Source organism: Rhodnius prolixus, unplaced genomic scaffold, assembly GCF_049639745.1.
Source record: "Rhodnius prolixus isolate KJV_2025 unplaced genomic scaffold, Rpr scaffold_1, whole genome shotgun sequence".
NCBI lineage: Eukaryota > Metazoa > Arthropoda > Insecta > Hemiptera > Reduviidae > Rhodnius > Rhodnius prolixus.
In genome coordinates, this window is record NW_027411581.1 from 62,444,811 (window position 1) to 62,470,148 (window position 25,338).

General features: G+C 30.7%; 4 protein-coding genes and 1 long non-coding RNA gene across 6 annotated transcripts; 2 read left to right on the plus strand and 3 right to left on the minus strand.

The window, feature by feature from the left end:
• Positions 1 to 104: 104 nt before the first annotated feature.
• Positions 105 to 5,687, plus strand: LOC141446058 (uncharacterized). Of its 2 annotated transcripts, none has more exons than XM_074112440.1 (8): positions 105 to 204; positions 1,806 to 2,100; positions 2,391 to 2,533; positions 2,614 to 2,741; positions 3,178 to 3,219; positions 3,292 to 3,404; positions 4,468 to 4,670; positions 5,045 to 5,687. In XM_074112440.1, the coding sequence occupies exons 1-8, from the start codon at positions 127 to 129 to the stop codon at positions 5,342 to 5,344; spliced, it is 1,302 nt and encodes a 433-aa protein (XP_073968541.1). In that variant the 5' UTR covers positions 105 to 126; the 3' UTR covers positions 5,345 to 5,687. The 2 variants fall into 2 exon arrangements, with proteins under 2 accessions (XP_073968541.1, XP_073968540.1); XM_074112439.1 differs by lacking the exon at positions 105 to 204 and adding an exon at positions 476 to 716.
• LOC141446073 (uncharacterized) lies at positions 532 to 1,214 on the minus strand. Its single transcript, XR_012453472.1, has 2 exons — positions 1,084 to 1,214; positions 532 to 818 (listed from the first exon to the last, which is right to left on the minus strand). It is a non-coding gene; the product is annotated as an uncharacterized lncRNA (long non-coding RNA).
• Positions 5,688 to 5,753: 66 nt separating the features above from the next.
• hdm (meiosis specific with OB domains hold'em) lies at positions 5,754 to 10,631 on the minus strand. Its single transcript, XM_074112442.1, has 10 exons — positions 10,229 to 10,631; positions 10,003 to 10,131; positions 9,852 to 9,918; positions 9,327 to 9,462; positions 8,551 to 8,607; positions 8,239 to 8,389; positions 7,833 to 8,024; positions 7,205 to 7,352; positions 6,794 to 6,968; positions 5,754 to 6,080 (listed from the first exon to the last, which is right to left on the minus strand). Exons 1-10 carry the CDS (start codon positions 10,347 to 10,349, stop codon positions 5,895 to 5,897), a joined length of 1,362 nt encoding a protein of 453 aa, XP_073968543.1. The 5' UTR covers positions 10,350 to 10,631; the 3' UTR covers positions 5,754 to 5,894.
• Positions 10,632 to 10,660: 29 nt separating this feature from the next.
• On the plus strand, positions 10,661 to 15,098 carry LOC141446061 (uncharacterized protein F33H1.3). Its single transcript, XM_074112445.1, has 11 exons — positions 10,661 to 10,897; positions 11,013 to 11,138; positions 11,220 to 11,317; positions 11,412 to 11,522; positions 12,260 to 12,411; positions 12,703 to 12,785; positions 12,902 to 12,999; positions 13,104 to 13,176; positions 13,666 to 13,767; positions 13,915 to 14,050; positions 14,788 to 15,098. The coding sequence occupies exons 1-11, from the start codon at positions 10,834 to 10,836 to the stop codon at positions 14,960 to 14,962; spliced, it is 1,218 nt and encodes a 405-aa protein (XP_073968546.1). The 5' UTR covers positions 10,661 to 10,833; the 3' UTR covers positions 14,963 to 15,098.
• Positions 15,099 to 16,440: 1,342 nt separating this feature from the next.
• Positions 16,441 to 25,222, minus strand: Syn1 (Syntrophin-like 1). The gene is made up of 7 exons (XM_074112438.1): positions 24,419 to 25,222; positions 21,884 to 22,072; positions 20,657 to 20,871; positions 19,978 to 20,132; positions 18,897 to 19,078; positions 18,184 to 18,362; positions 16,441 to 17,849 (listed from the first exon to the last, which is right to left on the minus strand). Exons 1-7 carry the CDS (start codon positions 24,885 to 24,887, stop codon positions 17,757 to 17,759), a joined length of 1,482 nt encoding a protein of 493 aa, XP_073968539.1. The 5' UTR covers positions 24,888 to 25,222; the 3' UTR covers positions 16,441 to 17,756.
• Positions 25,223 to 25,338: the final 116 nt, after the last annotated feature.

Below are 25,338 nucleotides of genomic sequence, written 5' to 3' on the forward strand. Positions count from 1 at the left end.
ATTATGCTTTAATTTAGTTAATAAAAACATTAAATAAAAATATTTTTTTTCTTTTTTATTTAAGTAAATCTTTATTTGTTGATATTTATTAGTAGCTAAATCAAAGAACAGATGCTCGAAAATTAAATGAAAATGTGTATTTATAAAAGAAAATTTAATATATTCATTCTTCAGCTAGAAGCCATCCTACAAAAGTTAATTAGGGTAATTTTCCAATATTTGCCGGATCAATCAATATTCCATCAATGTGTTGAAAAATTTATATTTAAAAAAAAAAAAAAATTGAAGTTAAAAAAGTAGAAGATAAAATTAGTTATTAAAAAATTTACGCTGCTTACTTTTTTCAGTTTTCTGTTAAAAAGAATATTAAGAAAAGTTAGTTCCAACAGATTATTGGTTTCTTACAAAAAGCCGTATTATGCTCCAAAATTTTCCCAATATCATATCGTTTGTATTAAAGCATTAAGTTAGGCTGAAATAATTTGCTTAGCAACTACGACATTTTAATTCTAAAATTAATTAAAAAGCAAAAAAAAAAAATGTTTTTATTAAAATGGTTATTAGCGAATATATTATCATCTTGGATGCATTGTTATTTAGTTCATTCTGAGGAGCATTTGCAGAATTGCAACTCTGGCTATGACATTGCTGATTTTGTATCACAACTAAATCTTCAGTTCTGTACGTTTGTAGAAGTGGGCCAGGGCTACTGTAGTGTAAGCTGTTATTTCTTTTCTTTTTTTTTTTTTTCTTTAACAATGAAGATAATTTCCCCGTAACTATGTATGCTAATGCTCTTCGTTAACTATTATTTTTCTCTGTTAACATAAAGTACCAATCACAAACAGTTATCTTTAAAACAAAAAACTTCTCTTCAAGAACGTTAAAGTATGAGTTCTCTGTTGTGTGTAGTATGTGATTACCGTAGTTCGGAATGGTGATTCAAATTTTGACTTTATTTCAGACTTAAAAGTCATCATACTTTCAGTGAATAAGATGTTTTGAGAGGCTGTTGAAGTCATTTAAACTTCATAAATCCCAACCCTTTATGATTAAAATTCAATTTCTGAACTTAATAATTACCTAATCTGAAGTAAAGATTCTGACATTAAGTTCAAAGTTTATCTTATTCTGGGAATTATTAAGAATTTCTTTTTGTATTTATCAACTATCTGGGAATTATTATTATTTAATAAAACAAGTTAAATTAAAATTTATAAACAGATGTTACTTACACACTATTTGGTGAGCTTTTATGTATTTTCATTTATCACACGAAACTTATTTATTATTTTAAAGTTCTTAAAAAAATATGTTTGTAATTTTCTAGTACCATCTTTCCGTTGCTGCTTATGCATTATGATTATTTCAATAAATTAAAATTGTCATTGCCCCAAAAATCTGATTTAAGACGACTGTTATCGGGAACAATACAATATCCAATGTAAATAACGCAACAGAAATGACATTCTCTTTTAGATTACATTTTCTTTTAGAAAAAAATAATATAGAATTTCATGCCCTCTTGAACAGAAATGATATCATAAGTTTGAGAAAACAATGAGAAGAAAAACTTTATTTATAAGAAATTGTTTAAATTCTGGTTAAAAACTGCACATATATTAAAGGATACTACACATATATAATTGCAAAGCTACGATGTATTGTGATATTTGTTTCGATACCCAATATTGGCCAGGGTCTATATCTTCTAAACGAGCTTTATTCAGTAGAAAAGAATGCATTATTAAATGATTATTATTTTAGCAGAAAATTATGTATCACATTTAATTTCTTCCCTTCAGATGTTTGTAGAATTCCGTAAAGATCCAACTTGTCCGGTAGTGGAACCGACTTCAGTTGCAGAAATATATATTGGCACTTGCGAATGTGCTACAATGAAAGACTGGGAGTTATGTTCTATGCCGTTAAGGAAGTCACGTCCTTATGAGTGTTACTTAGATGATCTAGAACCTACTAGAAGGAATGGAAGTGCCAGAGTACATCGGCGACTTTGTGATCCAACAAAAATGTACCAAAGAGATCAGGCATGTGATTGCACTGTGCCTTTTGCCCAAAGAACTCTTTATCCTGTTAAAGGTTGGTTAATTTATTATTCTTGTCTTAATTATTATGTAACTGAGGTGCGCCTCTGTGGCGGAAGAGGTTGAAGGCGCTGATCGCAATCTTCTGATTGCGTTGTTCTGGGTTCGATTTGGTTTTTATTAATCAGTACCTCTTATTCATGTGTGAAATTTAGTTATTTACTTGATAATATAAAAACTCATTAAGGGACACTTAATGAAAAGTACTTAGTAATAAAAAAATAATTAGTAATTGGATGAAGATGCCATTTAAACAAATATTGTTCAGTTTTCTCATTGCTGCAGGTTTTTTGACATGTTATAGAGCACCTTTACCACGGTCGATTTGTTCCACACACAGCGTCTGTGGAGTATATAATTGTGAGGCAAAATTTTTACATGGTATAAGCATGGTTTACTGTGATCCTCTATGTCTCGGAAAACAACCCGTTAGTACATAAGTTTTTGTCAGAACTAAAAAAAGATATTTATCTAATACATGATAAAGAGTTTCTTATAAATATTACAGTTTTGCGAGGAAGTAGGTCCAGTGACATCTCGACCGCCTGTTGTCACATCGTATTGGTCAGAATGGACTTGCCCACATAAGGACGACGTATTAGAGGTATCCGAGTCTATATGTATCGACAAAGAAACGTATGAAAAATATTTTCTATTGATATTTAAAACTTTTTTTTAATCACAAAATTAGAAACCGGAAGCATTTTTACTAACCTTTTTTTTATAGTGCAGTGCAAAATGCTTTTGCTTTCAAGACGCAGCATTTTGGCTTAACTTTTTACAAATATGATCTTCCGTCGTTTCTTTTTTCATACGATTTAGGGGAATGAGATACCTTCTCATCGCCTCTTCGCTTCATTTCAGTAAACTGATTCTCACAGCGCGATAATAAGTTTTGTTTGGCGGGCAATTCATTTAAGCAAATGATTGTGATTGTGTAGCTTAGAATGAGCCCGAAATTGACACTGCATCAATGACATTAATGCTGCAATATACCCAGCATCTACTGGATTTATCCTCAATACCAAGTTCTAGTTTAGTCTACAAGTTCTGAGACTGTTGCTTTTTCCAGGAGTTCGCCAGCATTTGATTGTTTAGGTCCAGGAAGTTTCTGGTAAGTTTTATAATTTTAATTTTATTACATGATATCATAATCATATTAGCCATCTCTTTTATTCTTTTTTAGTTGTCCGCCGCAAATGAAAGACTGCCGTTGTGAAGTATCAACTACTATGGCCGAAATGAAACTTACAAGATTTATTTTTAAACAAGACATCGCCTTTAAAAAAAGACAAACTGGTCTGTATATCTATATATTTTTGCTAAGTTTGAAGCAATTTGTATAACAAAGCAACACCTATAATTATTATATTTAAGTTCAATTAAACTTTCTGTAAAGTAAATGTTTACAACGGTAAAATTTATCTTTAAGCACATTAACAGTGTTCTAAGAAATCGTAAGGTATTAGCGTATACAAAATTAAGACGTAAATTTAGAAGTTTATGATGGAAAGTTTGTGTTCCAATATTTAGAATCCCTATCTAAAATTTGGTAAAATGAAATAATTTTTAATTTAAATAAATCTTTTCTCAGAAAGTTTGCTTTTCTTACGATCAAAATTTTTGCATAAAAATTTTGGGTTTTACAATTAAAGCGATCTACATCCAAAAATCCTTATCTATGAACCATAGATGGTACGTAAGAGTGAGTAACTTTCTGATGCAGAACGTTTCTGCATTTAATTATAGTGATCTTTTGTAATTTATGATGATGTGCAATAAATCAGTGTAATTAAAAGATTTATCAAAAGTCAAACCCACTTATTAACTACTTGCAGTCGCCATGAACTAAAAAAGGTTACAATACATTGTAAATAGCTTAAAGAATTTGCACCGGTTTTCAAAAGACAAAGAGAGAAAATTGAGTTTTGCCTTCAAAACTGAACAAATGTTGCTGTAAATAACAAATGTGTCCTGTTTACATTCTGTCACAGTAGTAAATTTCTGCTCGAGTCTAGAATGATGTGTAGAACTGGTCATTCTAGAAGGGCAACTTCTGCTTTTCTAAGCAACCTTCTAATATAGTTTTAAAAAATTAAATGTTTCTTTGACTCTGAAGAGTAAATTGGATTTCAGTATTTGAACAAAAACTACACAAAAATGTCATTCTTTTTGTTTATAGATTAAACTTATTACTCCTAAATTATATTATGTACGTACTTACTAATTATTAAGTAACATAAAAATCAACTTTTTAAAATTTCTAGTGCCTATTCGGTAACAGAACCAGTAATTTCTTACAAATAATAGTTAATATCTATAAGAAATTTGTTTAATGGTCACGCAAGTAATTTTTTTTTAGTTCGTTCGGCATATTTTGCTAACCGTGAGAAAAGAGGCACCAAAAAATTGTGGGAAAAACTAAAGAAAGGTCTTAACATTTTTGGGAAGAGAAATCACTTACCTAAAGCAATTACGCAAGCTGATTGTGAGATAGCAGAACCTAAAGTGTTAAATCTATCGTCTAGTCAACAAGATAACTCATTGCAAACCACATTATTTGAGGTTTGTAAAAACGTCTAAACTAGTTTATAATTTAATGATTATGATTTTTTATGATTTAATTCATAAGTTCAGATATGTTTTAAAATATGCGAATACCTATAATATGCAAGTCTGCTGTTTATTTAACTACCAGTTTAGGAAGCTACAAAACGGTTTTAGTCGTTATTTCTGTTTATCAACAAAAGTACCATTTTTCTGCATAGCTTTTTTTTGTCTTAGTTTTTAATTATTTTCTCAAAAATAGCTCCTACAAATTTGTATTTTATCTAAGTAAAGTACCTACTCCCCTACGTCTCTTTTAAAATAAATTTATAGTATAAATATATATTTCTTCTTCAGACACGTCTCAAAAGAAATATCTTTTAATTTTGCAGGAAAAAGATTCAATCAGCAATAAAAAAATATTAAACACAAATCAGAAAAAGCCCCGAAAAATGAAGTTCTTTGTTCCTTCAAGCTGGAAGAAAAGTTCTGAGAAGCAAGCTAAGAAATCTAAACAGCATGTAGGATCCTCTTCCTACATGGTGATAAATTACAAACCGGTTCGACCTGAAAATAATTTTATTCCTGAAGAAGTGGATGACAGCCCTTGGCGCAATTCTAGATACATTTTAGGAAACAATTCCAAATATAATTATTTACAAGAGTTTAATTTTTTTGCGCCTAGAAGATGAAGTTTATAAAATATACCATTTTCCTTGATTAATTCTATTTTATATGCTGTAAAGAGCTCTTTGAAGTGAAACTTTTGCTGAGTTGTGCTATTTAGATGTTTCCTCGTTTTATTTTATTTTTTTTTCAATTTGTCAAAAAAACAAAATGTTTAATTTATGATCATTCGCTTGTTTAGAATTTCAAAAAACACAACTTGATAACTTGCTTTTAAATGTCTTGTTTTTTGTTTTGCGTCTGGCGCATTATGATTTAGAATGTAGCAAAATGTGTTACCTAGATAGACTGGAATTCACTCTCCGTTTACTTTTCTTTTGTAATTAGCAATAAAAAATTTTAAAGGTTCCCGTTTTTAACTAAATAAAGTAATCGCCTATTTTTTCCAGACGGGGCTTATCGTCCAACTACTGATTTTTCAAACAAAATAATTATATATTTAGTAAATTAAATGTTTAAACAAAATCAAATTCAATTACACAAATTTTGGAATATTTAAATCAAGATATAAAGATTGATTTTATCTTATCTCAATTAAATATTATTACCATACTGTTAGTATATTAGAACCTTTGATGCATATTCTTGAAAAGTAACGAGTGAAAGAGCTACCACAGAGATGCATGGTGGTGTTTCATTTGTACTTGGCATGACTACCAGACGAGCTGATGTTTTCTTAAGTAGGAATTTCCATTTTAATTCTACTTTTTGTGCTTCAGTTAATTGAACAAAGTCATTTGCCTGAAAAATAAATTCATTATGAATTTGAATTTATACAGACTGTTTTATAATTTATGGCCAATAGAAAGAGACAGAAGAAAAATGAGTGACAGCGTTTTTTGAATAAATTGTAAATTAAATAATATTTAATATAATAGGTAAAAGAACAGTACCACGCTACTGATGCTGTCATAGCTTTTTTATCCAAGGACACAAATCAGCGGGAAAATAACTGTGAGCATGATTATAAAATAATAATAACCTTTCCCCCCAGAACTGCCTTTAGAAGCACTTTTCTGAAAAATTTTACTCTAAAACATTTTAGAGCTTCATCGACGTAAAATAACTGCGAATTTTAAGAATCTATCGTGAACTATACACTGTTCATTGACGTTAAATAGTCGCAAGTGTTGTTTATACTTTGATTACAGAGCTGTCGTCCGTATAGCTAAGTGCAGTGGCAATTCACATCCAGTAGTACGAACTAACTTGGATGATATTTATTCTTCGAAAGAAAAATGTGACTAAACCAGATACAGTAAGGTTAAAAATCACTTCTTAGCAATAAACTACTACAATATCTATTAAATTGGGTAAAATGAGCTAAAATGGTAGTATATTAGAAACAATGAGTTCCTTTTATCAATAAAAATGAAAACTGAACATTATCTTGAGCATAATAATTCTGGGAAATATAAATTACTTTCAAATAAAAGTAAAATAAATTCTATTACCTCCATTCCTAAAATCGAAGTTGTTACATTGGCCGGTACTCTGCAATTTATTAATTTGGCTGTATGATCTACAAGTGCTATGCGTAAACTATAATTGGATAATAATTTTGCTCCTTTCGTGTTGCAATCAATATTTTCACACTTTTTAGTGTTTAATACCTCACCACATATACTACTGTAAAATTAAAAGATGAAATTTTAATTTTTAGCTTTAAAGCGTATGTCACATACATATATTGTTCATCTTTGCAAGAGCAGTGAGAGTGGAGTGAGTATAATAAATAATTTTACTCTTTTTGCGCCACTCTGTAAATATTAAGGTATTATTCTAATAGAAGGCCCTACTGCTGGAGAACTAATTTAAGTAAAAACAGTATGACCGACAAAATTATAACAATAATTATAGAATACCATTTAGATTGTACAACTGAGTGAATCCCATCTAAATCAAACTCATGGATTACTCCATAAACAAGAGCGGTGAAATATTCACTGGATTCTCTTGAGAATGCTTGCTGTATCACAGATAGACATGACATCACGTTCACTATAGTTTCAGCTGTTAAAGAAAAAAATAATTTTAAAGAATACAATTTATTTTAACGAATTTAAGAAATCTATAAATATAGTAGAAACAAAGCAGTGGATCGCCTACATTATCAGTTTGAAAAATATAGAAATAGAAATATGGACGATAATTGTCTCTTCTTCCTACACTTGGCAGATGCGATAAAGATGGCTTAGAATTCTTTCAGAATTTTAAAAAGTCAATGTCATCAATAGGAGAAAGGAAGCTAAGGTAGTACACGGGCAAGTGCGGTCAAATGACCTCAGAGAAATAGCCTGAGAGCATGCGGAAGAGTATATCTCCAGGAAGACGAAGAAGGAAGATAGCAGAGAGAGGTTTTCTGGATGGGAAATGGAATAACAGGAAGGAGTAGGACCTATCTAAAGTGAGATAAATTTTTAAGGAATACCCCCATAAATGAAAAAAAAAAAAAGAAATGTTACTAATTTCTAGAAATGTTTGCAACTTTACGTTGTGGCATATTTGCAGCTAAATTATCAATTATGTCTTGATTTTGTAATGGAGCATTAATAGCAAAACTGGCTAAAACGTTAGCTTCTCTAGTGCTTGGATCTTCAGTTATAATGCTTTTACTCATCACAGTAGCGCTCATGCAACGTTTAAAAGTATTCCAGTTCACACGTACGTCTGACAAGAAAAGAACTGCAACAAACAACGTCAGAAAATAATTTTAGTTTTCACTTAATTGTAATAAAAAAGGAATGTATATTTTTAAACTTACATATTATTCAATAAATAGCTGATGCAAAAAATTAATAAGAAATATTGGGTTTTGAAATTCCGAATCTACACTGCACACAAGAAATAGTAAAAGACCTTTAAAAAAAGGAAGCAGGTAAAGAATTTCATAGCTAACCAGTCTGTCTTGGTTTCCAATTAACTGCTCTCTGAATCATATCTTCATCCCATATCTGAACCGAAAAACCTGCATACGTCTTGTCCATAACAGTTATTTCTAGAACTTTTAGTATTTTATCCTCCTTTGAGATTTCTTTAACTTCGCCAATCTTTTAATCATTTTTCACAAGAAGAGTTGATTTATAATGAATCAAATTAAAAGTTACAAAGTTATAAATGTATCTCAAGATTTAAGATAAATTTAATAGTTATAAATACAAATTAAATTAAAATGTAATTTTTTTTATTTATTTTTAATTATATAGCTCACTTTTTGTACTGCTACCAAAAGGTTCACAAATTGTCCAGACAGAAGTTTGCCATTTACCTAAAAAAAGTACAAATTTGATATTAATAATAATAAAAAAATTAGTTTAAGAAGAGATATTGTGAATTTTTCACTATGTTAATTTCATTTTAATATATGAAAGTTAATAATGAACTTGTGGTTCCACAATAGCTTAAATGGAACCGCCAAAAAGAGAAATATTATCATCTTTCTTGAATGCTATATATTTAGTGGAATATGGGACAGTTCAATAGATCCAGATTTTCATATTCTGGCGTACTCGAAATAGTACATTATAAAACAAAATATAGTTGAATATTTGCTAATTACTGAAGGCTCACTTTCGATAATTAGTGATTAAACTTGGGTCTATATGTTTCCGTAACTTAATACGCAATTTGTATTTTTAGTAGAAAGAGTGTAGCTTCCTTTACAGAACCAAATCTTTTAGGGCGGTTATGATATTCGTAACTTAAAAATCAAATCTGCAACAAATTGGACAAAACTGCAACTTAAATTGGATCAGATTTAAAAAGATGAGAAAATACTGAAAAAAACAAAAACAAACAAAAAGCAAATGCTAACTCCAATTAAGACACAAATGAAGATTAGGAAGTGTTACTTAAAACAATTGACACTCATTACCTTGTTATCAAAAACTCTAAAAAGGTATCAAATAAAAATTATAAAGAAACTCTTTGCAGTTGAACTTTTGAAATGATAAAAAGTAGAATATCTTGAATAATAAAATACTAAACCTTTATATCCGAAAGATTGAGAAAGTTACTGGGAGGTTTAGTAGGCAAGTGGAGTAAAGTTTTAAAGCCGCCCCAGTCTTCTTCATCATGCAGACAAATCTGAGAGTTATTTTCATTAAATACTAATTCCATGCAACTGAAAACAAGCAATTTACATTTAAACTTGAATGCTTATGTTATACGGAGTTTTATATTTTCTTTATTTTTATATTCTTTAATTAGCATCACATTACGTTTAAAAATAATAATAATCAGTTGTAAATGACAATTAATTTTTCTGACAAGAATTTTTTTTAAAAATTTCATTCAAACTATCTTTATCTGGAAAATAAAACTGATAAAATAAGTCATTATCTAGTTCAGATTTTAACAGTTTCTTTTCCTTGTATCGAAGAAAAATGGTTTCACATCCAATTCTTCAACTAGTAAATGTTAAAAGTAAAATCAGCATTTGCAATCATACTTTAAACTCCATAGGTTTTCAGCAAATAGGAAGAAAGAAGTATCTTGTTTAATTGTATATACCTAGTAACAGTAGGTTGAAAATGATCGTCATTATTTCTAGTCACAACTCTGGTGTTGATAAGATCAACTGAAAAGAAAAAAGTCACTGGAATTTTCTATTCTTTTTTTTTGAAAATTAAAGGAAAAGTATATATGTATATATATAACCCACCCACATCCCCAACTCCATAGGTCATTGCTAAATATTCCGTATATTCAGGAGTCCCCCAAGCAGTCACATTGATATAATCTGCGGGTGAATCTCTGAGAGTAAAACCCCATACTCCTCGTGCACTACCGTCTATTTAAAGTTAATAATAAATTGATTTTTTTTTGGCATAAAATAAGTTTAAGTTTGAATTTAGTTGAATAGCGTAAATTATGATATCATAGAATACCTCTCCGACTAAAAAATACTTTTGGGGCTCTTTTGGCAATTACTATTCCTACAATTAAAAAATCCTGGGAATTTGGTGTTAAATTGTTTAACGTAATTCTTTTTACACCACTCGAGCACATTTTCTGTTATGAAATACTTTGAACGATGACGAATGTTGTTTTCAAAAGTTTTACTTCGGCTTATTGGTGTAGTAATGTAAATTTGAGTTTGCCCGATGCGCTCATTCGAATGTTTTGAAACTTTTTTTTTCTAATGAAAATAATTCGTTTTAGCTAAAGTAAGAAATTTGAACCAGCATACTTCGAAATTACCAAAGTAGTAAATTATTTATTAATTAATATTTTAAGTTAAATACTTATTTTTCTGCTAAACTTGGACATATATAGTTAACAGTGACAAGAGGAGGTCAGAACGTTTTGTTTACAGGCAATAATACCCTCTTAAGGTTATCTTCTATGATTCGTTTAGTTGAAAGGTTACAGTTAGTTACAATTATGAGGAATGTTAAGTCCATAAATTACACAACATAGGGAATTAGTTTTCGAATCTCGATCTTTAAAAAAAAATAATTCTTTTTTACTTTTATTACTTTAAGTCACAAAAATGGGAAGAAGATCAATAAGTACCACGAAAAGTGGTAAATATATGAATCCGACTGATCAAGCAAGTAAGTATTTTTATATATGTGATGTTAGTTTTTTCTTCATAATTGAAAGGACTTACTAGTGATGTAGTGATATTAAGTAATAGTGATGTAGTAATATAAAAGATCATCCTTTCAGGAAAGGAAGCGAGAAAAAAAGAACTGAAAAAAAACAAGCGGCAACGGCAACTTGTAAGGCAAGCGGTGCTCAAAGGCAAAGATCCCTTCATGTTAATTAGCGAAATGGAAAAAATTGATAACATGGGTAAATTTGTTCGTTATTTAAGATATTAAGAAGCATTGTTGAAAGATTGAGTATAATTTTTTCCCCCTTTTTTTTGAATAGAATATAATGTATTACAACCATCTCCTCTCAACGAAAAAGTTCTTAAAGATAAGAGAAGGAAACTAAGAGAAACTTTAGACAGGGTTTTAAAGATGTATGTAAGTATCAAAATTAATAACTTTGGTTAGTTCGCTACTAATTTTATTTTATCTACCTGTATGTGTAACTTTTTTTATTACTAAAATCTTTCAGATAAAAGAAGATCCTGAAAAATGGGAGGAATTAAAACGAGCAGAAGCAGAATATGAGAAAAGAAGGGTGACTATGGCTACATATTCTGAAGCTGTTAGGCATGCCCAGCAGGTACAGTAATACATGTGTTTTCAGAGAAGAAGTAATGTTAAACGTTTATTACATTGTTAACTTATTTATGGTCAACAATTGTCGCACGTTAACTAGAAACCCGTGCATCGCCCGACATATTCGATTATTTTGGCTCATTGGCTTTTAGGGAAATTTTTTACCCTTTCGAAAATGTTATTTATTTTCTTCACATTGTTGGGATACAGATAGTGATTCACCAATTTTATTTGCCAATTATTTCCGATAAAAATTGGTTATTTTTGGGATTCTTTGAAAAGTGCAACTCAGGCATTCCAGTAACGAACCACAGTCAGAGAAGTGTTCTATCAGCACATGGCATAAAGTTGAGGGGCCTTAAAAATAACTTTGAAATCCCAAATTTTACTAAAATCTGTTTATCGGTATTTTAACACAACCGATTATCATGTACCGGCCATATGATTTTATTAAAACTTACGTTAGGAAGGGCTACGCTTACTAAGATTTTACTGATATTAAAAAAAAACAAAAAAAAAACCATGTACTCCATGTTAAGTTACAAGAAGTATTTAATGTTATTATTATTTATTTATATTAAGACGCGTCAACATCTGAGGTTTCTGAGGGGCATGAAAAAAGTTGGAAGTAAATTTATGTGATTCATTTTTTTTTGTTTTAGCGATTTCTGCCGGATCGCTGGGATTCATATTAATCGCTGGATTAATCTTATCCTTTTTTTTTTGTTCTTCTGAATTCAGGTCCAAGTGGATGAAATTCCTTTGCCCATTTCTCAATTAAACCCAGAGAATATGCTAGCCTTGGGCTTAACTTCTCAAATTCCTCTGCCAGAAATGCCGATGGGTTTACTTATTCCACCGACAAGTATACTAAGGAAACGGTCTGCTTACAGGTACTTATCTTTTCCTAATCATTTATTTGTTATGTAATTATTTTGTTGTATTATAAAATATGAAAATGTTTTACTGAATTATCTGAACTTAATTTGTCTAGATGAAATGGTACATTTAGTACCCGTTAAGTTAAGTGTAAACCATTAAATTGAAATTGCTATTTGTAACCGAACGATTTAAGGTAAATTTTGTATATGTGTAAGATAGTCTTTGAAATGAGTTATGGATGAAAAACAGTTTAAAAATTTTTGGTCATTGCATATAATTGTAATATTTTTAATTGTTTTCAGCCCACCTAGAAACAAAATCCCTCCTGGCGTACCTCCAGGACCACCCCCAGAAATTAGTAGTGATGAAGACGACGATAAAGATGGTAAAGGCACCACTATTCTCAAAGTTGCATTCCTCTTAGTATCGTGATTAACTTCATATAACCCTTTATAGCTTATAAATTTTCCTGTCAGTAATCAATCTCACTATAAATTATAGGATTACATTTGGAGGATAAACAAAGACCTAGAACCATCAGATTTGCAGACAAAGATAGTGATTCTGACGGTGAAGAAGGGGCAAAAAGGATTCCAGAGGTTGTTATTTCTCTTAAAGTTAATCTTTTAATAGAATTGTTATATGTTTTAAATTTTAAAACATATGCTAGTTAGTAAGAATTAATTATGCATTTGTCTTTTAGGGTGAAAAAACAGCAGAAGTTAATCAAATGTTACCTAATCCGTCTGGACAACTTCCGATAGGCATACCTCCTGGTAAGATATACTTGTTATTCATTCCTGTAGGAATGTTGTTAATACTGTTTTCTCATTAATATCTACGTTTAATATCTTTTTTTCACAATAAAATCAAATGCTGCATTTCTAGAGGCACTTAATTTTCTCTTGCTTGAAGCAAATCACTTCAAACCTGAAGCTGTCACTTCAGATAATAGGCATTGTAGTCTGCGGTAAATAAACACTTAACGGAGGCTAATTGGAGAAGGCTTTGGACACCAAAGGTCTTAGTTGCCATTCGCCTTACAAAAAGATGTCTTGCATAGAAATCGTTGCAAATAGAAAATAGAAGGGGCATAAAATTGGTGGAATGTTAGCCCTTTGAACGTTATAAACGTTATTGGGTAGTTATTGAACACTTTCAAACGGGCATTTTCAATATTTAGTGACACTTAGACTAATATAATAACACTCTTCAATTAGATTTGTTTTTATTACTTTTTATTAATAATCCTACTGTTTGTGCAGCCCCTCTATCAGGCATTATGGTAGGAATGAGGCCTCCAGGACCACCTCCAGGTCTGCCTCCAAGACTCATGGGAATACGATTACCTCCAGGACCACCACCAGGTAAAATTTTGAAATCTAAAACCCATATATTTTTTGTTTTGTTTTTTAAAACAAGAGATAACTTGAACTTTTAGAAAGCATCAAAAAATGCTAGTACAGTCAATTTATACAAGTGGACATAAAATTCATTTTTTTTTTTTTTTTCAGGTCTACCTCCAAGGATGTTGCCACCAAGGCTTCCTAGCAACATGCCAACTCCTAACGTGCTTAGTGCCGCACCTCAACTTATTAGGAAGGATGGACAAAAACAAGGACCAACTATCGAAGCTAAAGCCCAAATAAGGTTTTTATTGCTTATGCTTAGTAACACTATTATTGAACACTATTAAAATTGTGTACTACTTCTTGGAATATTTTCTGAGAAAAGAGACTTTAGGCTTCCCCCTAAAGTGCTTTGCAATATATTGTTCAATCGACTCTTTGCAAAAAACATTTTTTTTTAAAAATATTTGATGAATTTAGTTAGTGGCTTATAGAAAATGGCGTATAAATTCCATGATTTGAAATCCCAAACAATAAAACCATCTCGATGGAATACGGCAAGGGTATTGAGTCATTTTATAATTTCCGATGATCCGGCATTAAATTAGATTAATAGTACCCACCCATTGTTTGTCCTGATGTTTAAGATGTAGCGATCTTCACATCAGTGTTCAGTCTAGAACAGTTGGAAGTAAGTTAAAGGACAACGTTTCCTTTCAACATCAAAGCCCCGATTGTAAAAACAGTTCCTATTCAGCATCCGAAAATCAATATATGCGTATATATATTTTTGATATATGATCGTTTGTGTTACTTAAATCGAGAAACATTTTTACCTAAGTGCAAAATTGGAAAAAAAAAGATCGAGGAAACTGATCGCTATTGAACCGCAATTAATGAAATTGAACACTATCATTATCGTGTTGACTTTAATAATAATAATAAAAAAAACCTTCTCCTTCAATCTAAAAGCTACAAGAGGGCTTCTTAAGTGACACAACAATTTGGTATAAATGAAACATATTTCTTTTATTTTAGAAATTTAACTGCTGATGTAACAAGATTCGTGCCAACCGCTTTGCGAGTAAAGAGAACAGACGATAAACCTGCAAGAAAACAAGAACAGGCCCCTAAAGTTGACTTGCCGAAGCCACAGGCTACCAAAGATGATGCCTATTCACAATTTATGCGAGAAATGGAAGGTTTACTGTAGCAATATTTGCCCAGAAATTGTAGAACTAAATACAGCTGTTTTAAAACTATCTCGTTTACATACAGTTTAATTATCTTCTTATGTTAAGATTTGTATATATTTCTAAATAAATCATTGTATTTTTATTTTTAATAGATACCTGCAAATGTTTTTGTTTTTTCAAATAAGATTTATTTACTCAAATATTTAAAACTTCGAAAGGTACAAAAATTAAACTTCGTCAACGTTTCGGTAATAGTTCATCAAGCATTAATTGAACTTTAGTTTAAAATATTGCATGAAGAATTAATGTCTTTAATTAATAAATTAATGTCGTTGACTAATATTTTTTCTGGTGGAAGAAAGAACATCCACATGGACAGTTCATTTACTACTTAGTAAGAGAAAATACTGCGATCGCTTCAAAGTTTCCCTATCGATTTTTCATAGAGAAACAGACCGATTTAAAAAAAAACCACTTTACCGGTGAAAAATCACTATTCCTCTTTTAGTAAGAGGTTGAAAATGTTGAAGGTTTAGTAAATTATTCAAAACTTCATCGTTTAGAGACTTAAGGATGATCGATCAACAGGACATGCTTGTTTCATCCTGTACAATTTCAGGGTAAGGTGATTGGTTGAAGAAAGAGTGGTTACGAAATTATTGGCAAATAGGTGATCTAAGACGAAACCATTCTAATTAATTTCGCAGCTAATTCTTATTAGATTACTTTTTCTTAATTAGCTAAGAAAATGCAACTTTTTTTAATTAAAAATTATATAATAAATATATTTATAGTCACCACATCATTTTCGATCACACTACTTACTTACATCTTGCGGAAGGAATGTAAAGATATTTAAGATAACAACAGACCATTTTCCCTATCCAAGCTGTAATGGCATTCTTTTTCAACAATTGAAAAGAATAAAATGTTCAAATCTTTCTGAAAATCAATAAAATATTATTTAAAGTAATTATTGTTATCAAGAATACGTGAACTGGATAAATAACTAACAGGTTGCAATTGTCATTTATTGCTATTAACAACTTAAAACATCGGTAATTGTTTTTAAAATAAATTTTCTATTTTACAACAGGAACAATAAATAATTGAAATTTTGGGAGAAGACTGGAATGACATTAATATTATTACATTTTTTTTTTTTTTGTTCGTAATTTATAATGAGCAAACTTAATAGAAGCAATTAATGAAAAAAAAAAAAAATTGATATAAATAATATATATTAAAAAACTAATGGAATTTATAAAAATGAAAAACAAAACAAAACCAATTAATTTACTAAAATCAGATCCAAATTAATTACTTTTTAAAATTTAAATTACGCTGCAGCTCCAAATTGACTGAACTTTTCTTTTAATTTAAATTAATAAACAATTTAAATATTTTTTCTTTCTTCAATGGATTTATCTTAGGTGATTTTAAAAAAATTAATACACGTCCTACTTATATGAATTGACTTAGATCCTTAAACTAGTTTTGTTGTATATATATATATAAATTCATCTTAAAATTTTAATTAGGAATGTCCTTTTTTTTTTTCAATCAAGATTCCCTTTTCTTTGGAATGGTTGGTGCACTTTAACACTTGGACTTCTAATTTTAAAAACGGTGCATATATATTTTTTTTTTCTTTTTGTATTTATTTTATAAAAAATAGTAGATAAATTCTTGCCGGAGAAGTATTTGGGAGAAACATTTCGATTGTACAATAGCTTCCAATTTATACATTTAAAACAATATGGGGAGAAAATTATACATAAATTTCCTATCTTCTTGGACTGAGGTGATTTGGAAGTGAGGCTTTATTTTAAAATACGAAATTATCTAGCCAATTACTTCTCCATGCTTACTCGTCAACACTTACTAACTAAAAAAAAAAAGAAGCCCCACAGCCCAGGGTTACGTAATAATACAGAATATATTGCACGCTCATTCGACATACCATAATAAGCCCCTTTTTAATTATTTAATTAAAAATAGAAACACAAAATAAAAAAAAGGATATCGGAATTATTACGATATTATAAAGCTATTTAATGTGTGCGTTTTAACTTACACGTGTAAAAAGGGTTAAAAAAGATACATACACAGTTTCTCTTAAATTTAGAAATGAGAAAAGAGTTAAATTTTGTTTTTAATTAGCTACAATTTATCATTAATGGCTAAAGTACTGTAATTAAGACATTTAATGGTCTTATATACTTTAAAATGAGCATTCATCCCCTACATAAAACAACAATTAATTTTACTGAAAATTTTACCATTGCATTACTTGCTCACATTTTAATGAGGCGTATTCTCTTATAAATATTTGCCAATTTCATACGCCCAATTAAAAAGATACGACCTCTTAAGAATTATTTTTAGTAAGGAAATTAGAATTATATTCGATTTGTTTTTCCTAATAAAATTAGTAAATGAAAAAACCACGGTCCTAACTTTATGATTGATATTTAAAATTTAGGTACGTAGTGTTTGAATGTAGAATTAATTTTCAACATTATATTTTTTTTTAATCTCATTGAATAATTTAAAAGCGACAAATAAAACATTAAATGCATTTTGTGATGTTTCAATTTTTGTTAAAATTTATTGCTTTAGAGTGTTGGTATTTCTGATTTTAACATTCATCATAGTTTCTCTTTACATGATAAAATTTCTTGTTAACAACTAACCAACTGTAACCTTTCTTATTAAATAAGCAGTCTTAAGAGAATGGAGGCCATAATCGTTGTCTTTGAATAGTTTGCCTTTATATTACACTCAACCCATAGAACGGGTAGAAAAAGTTCAAGCAAACAGGCCCATCCTATGAACTTTTGCTGAAAGGAAGTTATGCAGAATAAAAACTAGAGGTTTAGGACAGCATTCTAAATCCAGTTCCTGAAAATAAAATTTTAAAAAACTCATTTAGAGGATTAAAGATTCTTAAGACCTGATGAACTGAAACAATTATGTAAAGTAAAGTAAACGACTATTTTTTCAGGCGGGGGCTTAACGTCCAACTACCAATTAGGTGTCGTGGACGGAGGCGACTAGCAAACATACTTTACTACAAACTTCTTTTATTAACCATTAAATAAAATCCAAGGCCTAAGACCGGGAATCGAACCCAGTACCACAATACATATTAGCTTCGCAGGTCTCGCCTCTAACCGCTCGGCTACCGTAGCGCCTCTGAAACAATTATGTAAATAGAAAAAAAAAAACTACTAACTATGTCAGGTTGATCAGGGCCGAAATCAAGCCAGAGCAGCCGTTTACCATCATCTGCGGAAGATCTCAGTTTGTGAAAAGGATACTGCCAAATAGTTGCTCTAGTTACTGATTGTACCAATCTGAAGCCGGTTTCATAGTGAAGAATCAATTGACCTGCCTCACCTTTGTACACACATCCTGCAAGATTACAACATAAAAATAACATATCTTTACGAATAATAATGAAATGTATTGCAGAACAATGTTAGAAATGACCTATTAATAGTTGATAACAGAAGTAAATAATAAAAACAGTGTGTAAGCAATATTCTCTTACTTACATAATTTTAGGTAGTTTTAATTATGTTCAAATTCGAACAGAAAGAGAAAAATGGCTTGTTTTCTATTATTCTATTCGTAATTTCAGGTAGAACAGTTCCTATTCACGTTCAAATGTGAGAAGGGTTTTACAAGTTCGAAGGCGCATGCCCGTTCCACTGTTTTTGGATAGGGACTTGAAAGAAAATAACTTTAAAAAGGCCTAAAAACCAGTTTTTCCGAACTCAAACCACATTTTTGCAGATAAGAGAAAATACAAACCTGTAACTGGAATTTTAAAATTATTCCAGCTACAATTAACATTTGTAAAAATGTTGATAGGAAATAAGTAAATGATTAAAAATTAATGAATTTCCATTTCTTTTTTTATTCATGAGCAATTTTTTCACTAACTGAATGATATTTCCATTTGCTGCGCAACTGCATTATGACATCCGAGTACAATGGCCCGAGCCCAGGCAGCCTGATCTCGATGAGTTTCAGCTTTCAATACATGTGTCATTACACCATCGTGACTTCCACAACGAACGGACAATGTTATTGCCTCACTCTCTACCTTGCTACATCCCACTAGCCTGCGCAAACAAGAGTTACATACATACGTATTTTTTAGAGACTGTCATAAGAAAAGTAAAGATGACCATGTTTAGACATATCATATGATCATAGTATTAAATAAAAAATAACGATTTCAATGCAGCCAAGTCCATAAAAAGGAATCCTTCATTCAATGTAACAGATTCAAAAAATAGTTATTCCATCGGTACGTAAAATTAAAATAACCTAAAAACAAACAACCTATCATAACAGGGCAAAGATATTTCATTTCAAAATATGCGCTAATTTCTCAAAAGATGAAGTGATAATTTAAAGTTAAAAAAATAACATGATATCTAAATGCTTGCTCCAAAAATAAACCAAAACACAAGAACTACTAATTTTATTAAACTGTTACATTAAATTTTGTTTAATATTTGGATTCTTTAGATAAAAAGAAAAAAGTGTTTTTTCTAATCGGGTACGTATATTTATTTAATTGCAATAATTAAAGAAACTATGGAATGAGAATTTTAAGGCTACCATAACCTTATCACTCCTAAAATAATACAGCTAGAAAGTTGGAAATGAGCACTATTGTAGATGTAAACGAGTACTACAACTGTACATGTTTTCGTGAAGTTTACACCAATACGACAGGAGATACAGCAATTCGAAATATGAAGGGAATGCAAAACTCCCAAACTTTATCACCTTCAAAAATACTGCTAGAAAGCTGCTAGACAGTGTAACTTTAGGTTTAGTAAATTTCATTGTTAGATTTTTCAAATTAGAAAATTTTTCTTAAACTATTCAAGGTCGGGCCACATATTTGGCTTGGGTTGGACACCTCTGATTTGTACCATTTATTTGAATTTGTAAATTTAAAAATTAGCATTTATATTCTTATCTTAAATAAAAAAAAACTATGAAATACCTGGTAGATACTAGTGGGCACACTAAGAAAGGGCTAGCCCATACTTCAACCGACCAAGGAGCGCCTTCGTACAATCTGAGTTCACGATCGGTCACTACTCCGAATACAGCAACCCATTTTTCAGTTGAATCCTCGCTGCTATCACAACTACCATTCTATAACATATTAAGAAGAAAACCAAACTAAGGAAAGCATGCCATTTGAATGAGTACGAAATAAATTGCAATGAATTTACTAGGATATCTCCTAGATATTTCATTCAGTTCTTTTCAATTAGTACATGTGGAATGTTTTAGAATAGTAAAGATGACGTTTTATTCTATATAAAGTTATACTTATTTTAACAATAATTATTTTCTAGTATAAATGAAATTACACTACAAAATGTTTTACTATTCTTTAACTTTGAATAGGACACATAGAAACCATGTAACCTTACTTGGTCACCAATACTATACGGTAACATAAATCTCTAATCCAAACTGATTAATCTACCTCTAATGTTGGATGAATGTTCAATATTCATTAATATTGTTAGACAATAAACATATACAAGAAAGGCTACCACAGATAAATTTAAAGAAATTCCTAAATGATTAGAAATTTGTAAAATAGTGCATTTAATCATAATAAAAAAACATATATTATAAAGAAAATGGTGATAAACAATACACTTCACCTGTAGATGTGGTAGACGTGAAAGCCAACCAATATGATGGATTTCACCAGTTAATGATGTTAGTAAAGAATTAGCATGCCTTAATGCAGTCTGTGTCAGTCCTGCTAACACTGCATGAATGCTGTTATACCATGCCGAACACTCAGATGGGTCAGAAGCGCGCAGGATGCAATTGTGCACACAATCTGGTGAATGTAACTCGAAACTCCTTTGTTCTGATTTAAAAAAAAAATGCGCAAAAATTAGATACAATTTTTAGAAAACAAACAATGAAACTGATACAAGAAAATTGAAAAAAAAAAAAACTTTCTTTAAAAATAATTATTTTCATCCGCCAGGGAATCATCATTAATAATTCAATATGATTACCTTAATTTAAATACAATGCAAAAAAATACAAGAAAAAAAACCAAAAAGGACTAGAATTAAGGCATGAGAAATTCGTGTGTAGGGGAGTTGATGAAAATATAAGAATGACTTTATATAACACAAAATTTATGAAAGCATAAAATATTTTTTAAAAATAAAAATAATCAAATGCTAAAAATAGGAAAAAAAGAAGGAGAAGAAAAGGTAAAAGAATACTTGAAATTAAATTCTTCTCTGAGGCTCCCACAAATAAAAACTCTATTTTAGAAAGTGAATATTGTAGTACTAATTTTTATTAATTTAAACATATCCACTAATTCTTTTTTTGATAAACAATGCATGTCGAGCATAATTTACAAAACCATTTTCTGTCCCCAAAAAAACGTAATACTTCTTTACAATATCGAAAAACAGAAAGACCCAAGACGTTTTTAAAAAAGGCCGAGCATTCGGCTATTATGTGAAAAATGTCCACTCACACCCAAGAATTAGTCAGAACACAGCTCAAACTTTAAAAGAAAATTATAATTGAAAGTCTTTCTCTTGTTTTAGAGCAAAGTAGAGAAATATCTAGAGCAACTCTCAATGTTGTCAATTGAAAATTGAAAGAAACAGGCATTTTTACTAGACAATTTATTCCACTGAAAAACTGGACGTCGATAAAAGACCTCGCGTCATCCATTTTGACACCTGCCGCGAGATTACTGCTCTCCAGCTGAGCCTTGTGAGTAAGATAATCAAAGAAAAAAAATCTTTTCTAAGTAAACCTCTAGAACGGAAGGTAGTTGATAGTACATTAATGTAGAAAATAAATTTTCTCCTCATCGAAAAATTATGAAAAAAATGAAAAAAGTTTACCTGGATCATGAAAAGCGTAATTTCTCGTTAAAAAACATAGCTGAAGTGGAAGATGTCTTGTGTGAGGTCTGTGTGGTGACTTTGGGGGAGGCTGTGCAGATGACAGAAAGCCTCTCTGAAGTTCCCATCCAACTTCTGATATAAGGCTTGCTTTCCTGAAGTATGGAGTAACTTCACGCAAATACTTCACTGAAAGTATATGTATTAAAATAATATAACTGAATAACAAAAACTTCAAAATAAATAATCATTACAACAAGGATTTCTGGGAAAACTGAACATTTTAACACAGAAAATATTAAAATAAATTAATCAAAGGAAAAGGTTTGAAGAAGCTATCAATAGTGCACATGCCCGCGATCGATTCTTTAAGAGTAAAGGGTTAAAGACCGCCAGGGTCGCTCGCCCAGCATGTGTACAAATCAAAAATGTTTCTAGTAATTTCTACTTCTAATGGCGAAACTATCCAGTTAAGGATTATCAGTCAATTCTTCAGGAGTCTTGATGCACCATAAGAATCCCAGCCATCAGTTTCGCTAACTATCCTCTGATGAAGTTAAAATCTTTATTTTTATCGAAGTGATGACAAAAAAAATATTTTGACTGATGTCTAAAACAAATAAAGAAATAAATTTTAATAGTATATCTTTGCCAAACTAGCGTGAAGCTTCGTGGTAGATGGGAATTATAACGCTAAGCATCTTTCAACAAGGTTGATGACAACTACTCGTAATCCTAGAGGACACAAATTCCTCATGTTCTTTCTACCTCTTATAAAGTAGAATGATAGTCCAGATAACCCAAGCTCTGTCCAACTAAGAATGTATAATCTAATACATTCTTTCTAAGGACAGACATGATTTGTCAGACGACTTTCACATTAATGAAGAAAATTAATGGTGAACTAAACATTCTTCTTCCTCTCTCATTTCTACAAAAAGCCTTTACTCCTTCAGACATCAAATAAATTATCAAGAAACTTTCTTCTTTCAGGATTTGAACTCTCATTTTAGAAATTCACCGATATCTTGCTTAAAAAGCTACCATCTGCCTCAACTGCATACTTGGAGCTACTTGGAAGTATTCAGAGATGGTCTCAAAATCAGGTAAACTTTTCTTCATCCTACACTCCGATCAGCTTGCAGCCGACTTTAGTAAAAGCTCTTGACGAACTATTTCTGAAAGAATAACACCTCTGCACTAACGGAGTTAAAGTTGCACTATACCATCATCAGTGTACCACTTCAAGAGGTCCATTTAGCAATATCACTGATAGTTGATGTAATTGCTTCAGGAGGCTGAAAATACTGCTCTACGGAGCCAAAGATGTGACCCAGGTCTTCGAACCTCCCTCACAATCAAACATACCTAAGTGGCAACATACAGGTACTACGACGATTGGAAATCTGTTCAAGTTTTCAAAATCGTTAAGCGCCAAGTCAAAAATTATTCCCTGAGGAGCCCGTAAATAACTGTAACAAAAACAAAGTAGTTAAGTATCGTCTGTAAGAAGTACGAATACTTTAAACGCTTACAGTGACTTTGGCAGACAAGCGTCAGATTCTCAAACTTTCTAGGCACCGGCATCAGATCCTAAGAAATGCAATAAAATTATAAAGCGGCATATCTCTTTTGTTGTTAGATATAGTTTAGCAGTCCGACAGGATTTTCAAAAGCCGACTTTGCGGATCCTTTGTGAATACAAAATTAATGAATTTCGTACATTAAACTTCTCCAATTTTTTTCCAATTTGTCCAATACTTGGAATCTTGAAAACAAACTTCTTGTTCGGCACAAAAGTTTTCTTTTCAGACAATCGATGTTCACCTATTTGTTTACTTCAATGAAAGGCGAACTTACATCCTCTGAAGAGTTCCATTCTCACCGAAATGACATTTAAATTTTTACAACTAAACTACAATTATTCCGCACAATTAAAATAAGAATCAAACTTTTTTAAACATTATTAAAACTCTAAAAACAAATCTAAAAGCAGATATTTAAAAGTTAAAACTCTTATACCAAAAAAAATAATTAGTAAACTATTAGACTTGTAAACAAATTGCAATCCAATGGACACTTGAAATTCAACTAAGTTTAAAAATAAATACAAGAAAGTACAAAGAAAACAAAAATAACTCTACTGTACCTGCTGGTGAAGCTCAGTTGTAATAATTACAACTAGTGTACTATTAATGAAAACAGACTATTTACCTCAAAAACATTTGAGAATGTATAAGTATCAACTTTCTAAACTAAGAAACAAATTAGTCCGCAGAATAATTTTGGTGCACGGCACCTCATTGATGAAAGAAGAGCAAAATTACAAATAATGTAATTTACAACTGACATGCCTAATCTCAACAATCCACAAATAAATAAATTTATTATTGTTTACTTTTCCATCGTCTGAATTCAATACATTTACAGTAATTCTTATTTAAAAGGCGCTTTCAATGTAAATAAAAATGATATCAATTAAAGAATAGAGTTAGGTAAATAGTAATAATAATGGGTTATCACGTATACTCCTACCTTCTAATTGAACTACTTTTCCTGCCCTTTTCAGAGCTTTCACTGCTTCATCGTGGGTTGCTTCCCTCAAATCTTCCCCGTTGACTGCTAGAATGGCATCTCCTACATATAACTGCTCAGTTTGATCTGCTGCCATTCCTTTAAATATTTTGGATATAAGAATTGGCATTTTATTTTCCTTTCCCCCTTTAATAGATATACCTAGACCATTGTTGTCTGACTTAACCACTCTTACGACCCTTTTTGTGTTAGCTACAGAGTCAGGTACTTCAATATTTTCTAAAGTACCGCTTGCAGAATCTAGTGTGTTATTATTATTTAGTGTTCCATTTAAAGCTGTCGAATTTTCATAACTGTCATCTAGACTGATGCTTAAATATTCTTCTTCAAGAGTTACAATGACCCGATACCACTGTCCGCGCACCTGGGTTTCTAACACCCCAGAACGTCCAAATCCAGTTTCCATCATAGGATTAATGTACGTAATTGTCTACAATGCTGGAAAAAAATCATTATCTAACTATGTCTTGGGTCAAAAGAATGAAAATATTTCATTTTCCTGCAACTATTAATATCATTAGACAGTAGTCAAAAATAATTGTTTCAACTTAAACCGCAAAAACTATCACATAATATTAGACAGTGTTCTTGTTACTTTTATTTCCGTGAACTCTGTTACAAGAACATATTTTAAAGAACACAATCCACTTTCACACACAACACGTAAAATAGCAGACATGAACTGCCCTGTGATAGCTTCCTTATAAACCTACATTGCCATCATGCAGGATTTCACTGACATGGTTGTCCCAAATTTTTCCCACAGTTGTTTACAAACAAGAAAAAACTTGGATAAAATATGATGGAAAGTTGCCATTATTTCTTAAATGTTCATGTTATTTGATTTATCTTGGGAAGGT